Source organism: Larimichthys crocea, chromosome IX (assembly GCF_000972845.2).
Source record: "Larimichthys crocea isolate SSNF chromosome IX, L_crocea_2.0, whole genome shotgun sequence".
Taxonomy (NCBI): domain Eukaryota; kingdom Metazoa; phylum Chordata; class Actinopteri; family Sciaenidae; genus Larimichthys; species Larimichthys crocea.
The window spans coordinates 10291486-10303233 of record NC_040019.1 but is presented as its reverse complement, the minus strand read 5'-3'; the positions used below and the strand labels follow the sequence as shown (position 1 = coordinate 10303233).

General features: G+C 39.9%; 1 protein-coding gene across 1 annotated transcript; it reads right to left on the bottom strand.

Annotated features, from left to right (window-relative positions):
- Window positions 1–3541: 3541 nt before the first annotated feature.
- Window positions 3542–11672, bottom strand: LOC104936211 (inactive phospholipid phosphatase 7). Its single transcript, XM_010752203.3, has 3 exons — window positions 11305–11672; window positions 10396–11146; window positions 3542–5167 (listed from the first exon to the last, which is right to left on the bottom strand). Exons 2-3 carry the CDS (start codon window positions 10880–10882, stop codon window positions 4779–4781), a joined length of 876 nt encoding a protein of 291 aa, XP_010750505.2. The 5' UTR covers window positions 10883–11146; window positions 11305–11672; the 3' UTR covers window positions 3542–4778.
- Window positions 11673–11748: the final 76 nt, after the last annotated feature.

Genomic DNA, 11748 nt, shown 5'->3' with positions numbered 1-11748 from the left:
AACAGTAAATGTCACTGCGATAAAGCACATAATGCACTCTGTCATCCAGGCATATTGACATTTATTTAACGCAACAATTAGATCAAATAGTCACCGATAGGCAGTGATAAGCAGAGTTAGGGTTTAATCAATCTCAACAGGAAAGTCTGCATCTCATTCATGCATTCACAAAAACACACATAATAGCAAGCTTCCATCCAAGACTCCACTTTAACCATTTTCTCCTCATGTGCAATTGGGGTTAAATTTCTCGCTCAGAAGCCAGGAATCCTTCACTTAGGTTTGAACACTGGGTATCAAACTTGACTGGGGATCTAAGCTTTTTTTTTATGACATCTAAAATTATCTTAATTGTACATACTTATGTGCAACTAAGACTAAGAAATAGTACTCATATGACACTCTGACACAGGTGAGATATTACATTATCTACTTTCTCAGGAAGTTTTATGTAAGGAATGACTAATTGCAGAAATCATAACAAGAGTTGAGTCTGTGATGTTGTGTCTGTTATGTCTGTGTTTGAACTCATTGGCATCCTCTTTAAAAAGGTCATTTTGTTTTCCATGAAGTTCAAAGTTGGGTCACATCGTCTCATCGAGAGAAGAAGATGTCATGTTTGTGCAAAGCTGGTTACTTTGAATAATCTAAAACATAGAACATATTTAGCTTTGTTTACACTTTTTTGTTCACCACATAAATCCATGTGGGTTTTTTTATAGTTTGGATCTCTTCAGTGTTAATGCACAATGTAGACAGTAACACAAATAAAGAAAGAACATCGACTGAGAAGCTGTGTCCGAACCATTGACTGGTATTGTAAGTATTTTACATATGGCGGAATAATGATTTAGAACAAGCAAATGTGCATTTTTGTTGTATACACTGTATAACCTCATTTACCTTATACGGTATGTCTGATTCGACAGTGATATGTAGTGCCAAAATAACAACGCCACATTAAAAAAAGTTGTGATGAATACAATTTTAATAACATTCACTGACAAATGGACTGACATGAGACAGTGAGTCCTTATTCTGGCTTTGATCTCATTCTGGGTATTACTGATTCTACTTACTTGTATGACTGATTTCTATATGCTTTCATATGAAATGATATAACTCTACGAATAATCACTCACCCCCGTTCTTCTGATTCTCAGAAGCTAAAGATAATCATCATGACATTTGCTTCACTTCACAAAAAAGCTGTCTGTAAAACGAGCTCTTTAGTGTAAACTAACTGTCTCAGACAAAATTATACATGATAAATTAACAGATGGAATTAGGCAATGAGCATAAAACTGAGATTGAAATCCAGGACAACCGCAACAATCATCACATCAGTGGGTTCATGATCTTCTCTTCCTGGCACTCTGCATTCTTATTTCCACAGGTCAAAGTCAAATATATAAAATAAGGTCACATTATAAGCTCTGAATCCCTTTTCTAGTTGCAAGTAAACTAATGGCAGATAATGGCCAACATTAATACATTTCAAGAACTCTGCAGATCATGTTTCCTGGAGATTCCTCTAGAGGGAGCACTTGCCTTACACTTCTTCAACCATTCCTTTTAAAATGCTCCTCCCCCCAAAAACACTTTTAACAGGTAAGAAGATTAAACTAACCTCAGGTAGAGTCACAAAAAACTAGAGATACATGTATATATGTATAAATATTTATTAGCAGCGAGCCAATAATATCTATGTTTCTTGTGTACCACTGAACCATCATACACTAGTTTGTCCCAAACCAATTTCTTTGGAGCATATTTCATTTTTATGCAGCTATTGCAGCATAAAGCATTGCAGACTCCTGACAAGTGCTTTTATTAGCCTGCAGTACTTTCATGGGTGATCTATTGTACAGTGTTTTTTTTTTTTTTTTTATCCCAGTGAGGGAACATTTCTGAATACCTGTATGGGATTATAACATACTCAGAGCTACATGATCAGTGGCACCTAGATGGTTGTGGTGCCTATAATATCTGTTGTACGTGTAACTCTGAGCAGCAAGACCCAAACAGAGCATAAAGACACAACAGCGGGACATGTGGTGTCTGTTGAGTCAGTGTGTGTGGACCCTGCGGAAAAAGGCCTGCAAGCACTATCAGCACTTACTCACAGGGATATTTTGGGTACATGCTACACATGGTGGTGGAGGACTGGAATTTGGCACAAAATCAAACAAACCTGCACTGGGACAAGCTGTAATTTTAGGATTTTGCTCATGTTTTTTTTTCTGTATGAACTTTTATTTCACCTTGGGTAACCTCATGTAACACGCAAGACTACTGCAAGTATCGCTTCCTCTTTTTGTACGAACGATCCTCCTTCTCTTTGTGTGCACACATTTTGATTAACTGTGTTTATGTGGCGACTGTTCTGGTATTAGAGTTGATAAACACAAACAGTCATCCTCAGGAAGTCATAAATGTCCACAGCAAATTTCATGGAGGTCTGTCCACTATTTGACAAAGTTGTATTAGTCAAATATTGTTGGATGACTTTACTATATATACCCTGCTGTGTACTGAAGTGTTAGAAGATATAATGACCAGTTGCCTGACAAGATACAGCATTCGTGCCAGTGTGTGCAGCAGTGTCAACCCTACACATCAATTGAGCCTATAAATGGTTCCTATATATAATTGTGTCTGTCTTGTCTGCACCCTTCACAGTTTATGTCTCTGCTACTCTACACTGCTCAATCAAAACAAACATTGTGTGTCTGATGTCTATCCATTCATGCATAACAACGTACAAATAAAAACTCATACCCTCGGACTCTCTGGCAGAGAGTGTTTTCTAAACCGGTTTCTGTTCCTCCTCTTCTAAACTGTTTCAGAGCACATGGCAATGCATTGGTGTTATTTCCTGTTAGATATTTCTGTGGTAAGAGTAGTGTGACAGGAAACTAGTGTCAAAGGCTGTGAAGACCAAGTCAGAAATACTGCTGCATGAATACATTAATGTTCACCCTCTCAGTCAAATAAACAGTTTGGTCTAAAATGATACTAATGCAATTATATTTAACAATAAGACTAAGATTGAAACACTATGTTGCTAACAAACCACTCACACCTGTCAAGCGAACCACTTCTTTGCATACTGCACAGAGCAAAATTGAAAATGATAACTGGAATAAAGTCAAAGTGAAAGAACAGGCACATGTCAGATGGGGTTCATGCTATTAACGTCTCACAATTAAGCACTTAAATTTACCACTTCCAGTCAGAGTATAATGACAACATCAGAGCTGTCTCATCACGAGTCATCTCCATGTGATGCCTTACAGTCAGTCCGCCTTATCAATAGGAAGGTAAGTTTCCCGTTCGCCTGATTCATGAATGTTTCATCAACTTAAAATAAATACAAATATTTGCCTCGTATTTGTAGATGATCCGACACTGAGCGACACCCATACTTACAGGCAATCACAATTCACCCTGAAAATGAATATTAAAAACAAACACTCTGACTATTATTGACGTTTTTTTGTCTTCACGCATGCAAACAATAAAACACAAAGTCATCCACATTTTACTGACAGCCCACCTCGTTTTATTAATGAGATGGAGAAACAAAGTAAAAACATGATATACAGATCCCTGTACAGAACAAACTAATGTACACAAAACTGTATTTACACACCAAACCAATGTACTGAAATATGTTAGCCACTAAAGAAAAAACAGCAGGTTCCATTCATAGGTCCATAAAAAACATCCAGAAAAGAAAGGTAATCATTTATTGAAACGCGATATTTGTGACAGATATTTTTTGTTTGTATGCCAACAATCACACACCCACACACAAAGTTACACACACACGCTTCAGTTATTTTATGGGGCACAAAATCAGTATCACTGACAAACCATAAGCATCTGTTAGCTCGAATGTGCGGACTGCAGCAGCCTAAAATGAAAGAACTGAAGAGAAATATCTGCTATAAAAAATAAAAAAGAACCCATGAAAGCTTTAATGGCACATTGAAGGAATTTATATTTGACCCCGTAAGAAAAATATTAAATTCAGTGGCATCAAAAATAAGTTCATATTTGATAAACATACAGTAAAAACAACAGAATTCCATCAGAAATATACAAACATATTATTAGTCATGCCAATTAGGAAAAATGTGGAATATCCAAACAACAGTCACTTTATATATTTTAACGTTACATCCAATGTTATAGCCTTACACCAAACTCTATTCAGTGTTCAACAAGGTTTAAGTGTTTCATCTACCCCAAACTAAAAGCACAAATATTTAAAAAAAAAAATGAGAAAAGAGGAAGAGGTTACTAAGAAGGAGGAAGTAAAAATAGATAGTAAAGCGAAAGAGGCACACAGAATCAAGAGAGAATTAGTCGGTTCAGTTATGGATGAATGGTACCAGCGTTCATACTGTATGAGAAACAAAAATCTAACATCAAAAATCTTAAGCTTACATGTACATTTTCACCAAATCATTGTCAGTTTGATCTTGATTTTCCTTTTTTTTAGTTGTAAACTGAAATGAAAGAGCAGTAGAGGTGTGTGTTAGTAGATTTGACTAACTAGGATTTGTGAAGCATTATGAAGGTCTTGTGACCTGCCTGTCTTTGGCATAACATGCAAGCCAACATCTGATTCCAAATATGAATGCTTCTCTAGTTCAAACCCCGCGTTAAGAACTTCGGACCCTTGCAAAAATAACTTCACAAGACCCTGACATTGCAAGGTTATTGTATCAAATAAGCCTTGTGTGCTAGCTTCGCTGTGTATCAAAAGCTCAGAAAAAGGGGCTCCAGCTGAGCGTGCTTATGGAAATAATAGTCTGGCAGGTGCTTGATGAGAGCCACACCGACTCCATCAAGCTAAAGTGGAGCATGCCCAGTGCAAAGCCACACACCATATCAGTTAGGTGGTGTTTCCCCAGCAGCACCCGGGATATGCCCACCAGGAAGGCCCACAGCACCAGCAGAATGCGAAGCGGCACAGCCAGGACCAGGTGAGACAGCAGGAACTTTGAGACCATGGCGGCCCTGCTGGCGTGAGCAGCAGGAAAGGAGTAGATGTCCATAGCGACGCTGTCTAAGAAGCCCGGCGTCATCTCCCATGGTCCCTTGCGCTTCACCAGTCTCTGGACTCCGGCCACAGTCATGACATCAAGAATGAGGGCTGTCATGAAGAAAGAAAAGATCCTTTATTTAAAAGTGGTACCAATACAATAATGTAAAAATACTCATTTTTAAGTAGTACAGTAAGGCCTTCATTCATCATACTTAAGTAAAAGCAGAGAAGTACTAACAGCAAAATATATCCAAGTAAAAGGACTCTTTGTGTAGAAAAGTAGCCCCTGATTGTGATGTATTATTACATAAGAATCATTTTCCCGTTGTAGCCACTGCTGGTTGGCCTAGTTTTACCTTTATACTTTATTTAGCGTTCAGATATATTTGAACAGTTGTGATATGATTAACCTCTTCCACTTCCACTTACGCTGATGGACAATGTCATGTTAGCTTGTCAGGAAGGGAGCTAAATAACATTTAAATTTTTGACGATGTAAAAACTGGCATGGCCCTTTCAGAGAAGTCTCTTTACTTCTGACTTTGAGATATCTGAATGAGTACCCACAAGTGTCTCCTTTATGGACATGCCCACTTTATGCTCACGCAATGCAGCCGCATACAGATTGGTTCACATTTGAGGTTTTGAGTGAAATGTCACACACCATGAAAGTTGGTAGACTAATCAAGTCAAAATATGTATTTGCAAATCTAATTAAAGCTTTAGCCTTAGATGAACTTTGTGTTTAGCATTCGTTATAAATGTAAGCATAAATTAAAACATGGTTAACATCAACATCTTGTCATTGTGAGCATGTTAGTTTACATTTACCATTTAACTAGCTCATCATACAAAGACCCTAGCACAGCTGTAGACTCTTCGTCTTGTTGAATCATCTGATACAATTAAAGTAGATAATTAACAGTGTGACAAACTTCACAGAAAGCACAAAACAACTATAGCACTGTAAACAGATCTCTTGGGTGACCAAGAATAACCAATAAGGCATACAATACCAAGTAGCATTTGCTTTGAGCCCACATACCAGACATTTGCAGATGCCTTTTATAGCTCCATAGCACCCCCCACTAAAATATCCCCACCATCGCCATGTTTAACTTCTGTTCACGTCTGCCATCTTTAGACTCAACTAGCCCTGCTGCTAAATAACTGTCAGTTGTCTGACATATTGGTTTTTGCTACCCCACTTTCCATTCCAGTCACCCACTCGCTGTCCTAACGGGGCTATTATTTTAAACTTCTTCTACATCCTTAAAGGCAATCTAGTGATGTGGTGTCATATCCATGTTCACTGGAGGGGGGAAAAAAAGGGAGGGATGAAGGAACAAAAGAGAGGTAGGCAGACTTGTAAAAAGTAAAAACTGTTCAGGATTCAGCAGACAGTGAAAAAACTAGTGAACTGTGAGTGAGGACAGTTGTGATGTTTGCCCATGATGCCCTCTGGCAGTCTCAGCAGTACTGAGGGGAAGAAGAAGGTGAGCCAAGAAGTGATGCATCATATTATCACCTGTAAGGACAAGCCTGTTTGAGGTGCCCTTCAACTGACTGATGTAACAGCGACAATTCAGTTTGTCAAAGTCAGTTTGTTTGGTACCATCGACATGATCGAGCTCTTCGAGAATGAGGGCATAATCTGCAAAATGACCTTTTTCTTTAGCACATTTCAAATGAACCGTCTAGACCTTTCTGCTGGCAGATTGTGTGACCCAGTCAGGTTTCTTGTTCTGCAGTGTGTGCTCTTACTGTAGAGACTTTTTTTTGTGTGTTCTTGGCTGTGAAACATTGTCAGGACAGACACAAATGAAGTCAGCACAGTGTAATAACATGTTTGAAGTCAGCCCCGAGTCATTCAGCACATAGTTATTGATCAGACAACATTTTACATCAGTGAGTCAGACCCTGGGTGTGCTGAACTTGGCTCCCTTTGATTTACTGATCAAGGGGAAACTGCTATACAGAGAACGGAAACTCCATTTCTAAGATGTGCAGCAGGTGTGGGCAGATAATTGCTCAGGCTGCCACAGATCGACTTGCATTATGACAGACTACTAAGCAAAGATGGAGAAGTACTAGAACAATGCTTTACGCCTTGCTTCCCCTGAGGTTTGTTTTCCCAGTGCTAGCAAGGGTAAAATCAATTGCAAATATACCAAATATGCCATCTGGGCAAACAAAAAAACACCCTACCCATCTCAAACTCTTTGCTGCTCTTCTAATTTACTTTCATAAAACAGTTCAGCTCTGAGCTCTCCCCCTCAGGACCAGTGATTACCCGTTTTTTAATCCCAAAGATGGATTCCACACCCCAAATTGCAGTTCTGCACAGCTGTCTATTTTTTTGGCCACTTGGTGGCAGCACACTAACATATTACCTGACTTGTTAGCGAACAGCAATTCAATTGGAGTTGTGTGTGTGCTGTGCTCGCTTGATATATTCACTCTCCTTTGAGCTTTGTTTTGGTCTCCAACAACACCAGAGTAAAATATCTATCTCTTTAACCGCTGTTTCACCAGAATAGTTGCTAACATTATATTTGTTGTCAAACTAGATATCAAAAATCTTATAACTAAACAGCCTCATCATGCGTACAGTATGTTGATTGGTGCAAACGGGATCATGTCGATTAAGCCATTTTGATGCCTATAGCATCTTGACTATCTTTCCTCTGTGACTGTGCATGATATAAGGTAAACGTGGATTCTTTGAAAAATGTTACAGAAAAAGAAACCAGAAAACACCACAGCAGAGCTACACTACAGATGATAAGGACAGGAACATCCTCTGCACAGTCAAGGTCTGCAGTCGTTTAGACAGTCCCAGTCGTTGTGTGGCTAAAACTGTTTTCAAAACACCATATGGGAAATATTTCTGCAGTGTTCATACGCTTGTGACAGTGGACTGAAATTAAACCCGTCCCCAACGTTATTAATTCCCCACCCACAGTTCAGTATGTTCGGAGATTTTCTCCCGACAGACCTCAATAGACTACAAATTATCCTGGACCGACAATTAATGAACAAGCATTAAGGCCTTGAACAATGTCCCAAACACAATACGTCAGTGTCCCAAATGCAGAGATTTACTGGCTTCCAATCAGAGCTCAATGTAGCTACAGCCAGGAGATTTGTGCTGCTTTTTGGTCGATAATCTGTGCTTGGGCTGGAGACTGTGCATGTGTGTGTACATGTGCATACCCACTCACACACACACACACAGATCCAACATTCATTCTGAAAAATTTGATCACATGTAGTCTGCTCTCTGCTGCATAAACACGTTGAGATTAATATATCTCATGTATATGTAATTTTGAGTAGTTTAAGTGGCTGGGCTAGACTGCATTATGTTATTACGTTACATGATGGTAAGGTGTAACTCATAGAAAGTGAAATCAAAATCTCTCTAACACAATGTCAACAGCAGCTGATCATTATCTGTGGCAACTGCTGATGATGAATAAGATTCATAAAGGTATTTATTATAGGGCGATTGCACAGACAGTAAAAACAGAGTGTTTTCTAGTTTTAAATGGGTCGAACTTTCCACATACTTATGTTCCAATCTTGTGATTTGAATTTTGGTGATGGGGTTAGTTTACGTTTGTGTTACTGAATCTTGCTGCTGCTCTATGCAGGCCTAGCTGTACAATATATAGCCAATCACATACCATTTGCAACATCTATATCTGTTTATCCTTTGCAAGGTCGCGTGGGGCCAACATTGGGTGAGAGGCCGGGTACAACCATTCTGGCTCAGATTCACATTTATAGTCAATTTAGATTCACCATCTAACTATTTAACCTGCATGTCCTTTGGACTGTGGGATGAAAACTCCACACAGAAAGGTTCAAGATGTTCGGCGGTTTCAAAATCAGAACCTTCTTGCTGTGAGGCACATGGCTCATGGATTCTATCTGCAGCACAAAGAGATTCAGACAGCATGCTACAAAACCTGGGCACAGCGTCATGTATGTTATGTCTAGTCTGCTGGTGAGATCCTCCACGAGGATCCAACAAAGGCATCCGCCACCCTGCAGCTCATAGCTAAAGCCATGGGCTGGCATTTCCCACACAAGCACCTATCAAACAAGTTTATGGCCTGTCTTTCATCTCTGTCCTCCCTTTCTCTCTCACCACTGTGATCCGGCACCATAAAACGTAGTGTAAATTTATATCAGGCAATGCGAGATACGACTGGCACAAGCTGATACCGTCACACCAGTTATGGGTAAGTATCAATACTCCTGTATTTTTCTTCTTTTCTTCTCTGTGGGAACAATCATTAACAAGATACATTTTGTATAATGAAGGGTAGGAAATCAATCTAGTACCACTGTCACACCTTATGTTCTTAACTTATGTTGAGTTTTAACTAATGTCAGCAGTGGAGGAAGTAATCAGATCCTTCACTTATGTAAAATACAACACGGTTATGACTTAAAGTCCTGCATTGAGTATGTTACTATTAGTCTGTAGTACTAGTATGTAAGTATAATCAGGAAACAAACATTTAAAGTATTCAAAGTGAGTTCAAAGTAGTCACTGCAGAAAAATGGCACCTGTGATTGATATATTATTATATATTGTATCATTGAATTATTATTACTGATGCATTCATGTAAACACAAGATTTTACTGTTGCAGATAGAGCTCATTTTTTAAACTTAACTATTTATAGTACAACAACTTATGATTATTTTCATTATGGATTAATCTGCTGATTATTTTCTATATCAATCGATTGATTGTAAACTCTGTCAATAGTGAGAAATGCTGTCATAGTTACCCAGAGACCAAAGCGAGACCTTCATAATGCTCATTTTGTCCAATAATTAATATATTAGAGATAATATAAAAAGATTCAATACAAATGAAAAGCTGCAGATAGCACGCTTGAACCATGAAATGTGTTCACATAATTTTCTGTCAATTATTGAATTGATGAACCAATTAATTAACTAATTGTTTCAGCTGTACTTGTATAAGCTGCTGGGTAATTGAATTTATAAGAAAACATCATATTATATGAGCTCCTCATATGTTTTATATTTTTTTTTAAAGTACAATATTTCCCTCTGAGGTGTAGTGTAGAAGTACCTCAAATTTGTACTTAAGTACAGCATAGTGCTTAATAAATCATGTAATAGTGATTTATAGAGTAGTAATAAAAACGTGTTTACGATGTGTTTAACCTGGGAAGGTAACTGTTAGCTGAAGCACTTTTTTATAATTATCATGTATCATCAGTGACTTGACCTGTATGGTACATTTTGGGTATTTAACTGCTGGTTGGTTAGTGTGGTGTGCCATTTACCAAGCAGCAGGTTGACCAGGACCTCTTGCCCAGCTAGAGTGTTACTCCTTGTGAGACACACAATAGTACCGATGATCCACGTGATGCCGTGCCCTGTGAGGGCCAACAGGGCGACCATGGAGCGGCAGCCTCCCCAGGAGGACGACGTGTAGGCGCACACCCCCATGCGCTTGGACAGACAGATGTCAATGGCGAGGAGGGAGTTCATCGCTATTCCCTTGAATGAAGGGTTCAGCTGCATACAGTCTTCCTCTGGCATTTTGCCGGGCTCTCTCCTGTCCTTGCTGCCGCTGTCGGTAGGTTCTTCACTTGGTTGGCTTGTTTGGTGCTTGATTTGACCCGGTCGCTTTGCGTTGCCGCGGCTCTCCGATGGGCCAGCGCCGCCTGCGCCGCCGCGCAGGGGCTGATTCAGTGACATGAACTCAGGTCTGCTCAGGACGCTGTTTCTCTCCCGCGCCCTGGATCTTACATTGTAACTCGAAGGCATGTTTGGATAGGGCCAGATCCTCCTCTATGGTTTCAAAAAACGATTGTCAAATCTCCTGGAAGATAATTCAAGTGGTGCGTGTCCACCACGACAGTGAAATGTCCCAGGATAAACCCCCCCTACACCAGTCCTCCCCCTCCTGTGGCCTTAATAGATATATTTAGAACAGCTGGAATGTGCGATGGCCATGCTGTTTATACCGCGACCCATGAACGCAGGGAGTATTGAGTGGCATTCGCCTCGGCCAGTCCAGTGAAACCCGATCTACAGCATGGAGATAAGATAACAACATGAGCATCTTGTTACGCCACAACATGGCACAAATACACAGCGAACAGGTGCTTTACTGGTGCGTGTGCTGCTGTAGAAAGACGGTCTCAGAATGTGCAAGAGATACGCAAGACACGGTGTTGTTATCTTACCAGGCAAAGGATGAACATGAAGCATCCCTCTAAATCTCCCCTGCAGCCTCCATCACACCTCCGATCCCCTCCAGCGAGGAAAGAGGATTCCAGTTTATAAAACGACGCAGGCAAACCCCGAAAGTTAACAGCCAATGCATGTATCATAAACAAAGGGTGAAGACAATGTAGCCCAGCCAGTGCAGCATTTTGGCTCTTCCGGATTTGACGTAAGTTTACGCACGGTCCGGATTCAACATGCGCGTTGCGCAGCGCTGTGGAGCGGAGTTCTCCAAGGTGCTTAAACAGACAGCGGCAGGACAGAGGGAGCGCACTGTGCGCACTGTCAGCAACACACAGGGAAGACCGTGAAAGTGCTACACAAAAAACAAATAGACCTGAAATAAACCAACGCATAAACAAATACATGTGTTTTTGGATGTTTTGTGGACAAAAAAAGAAAGA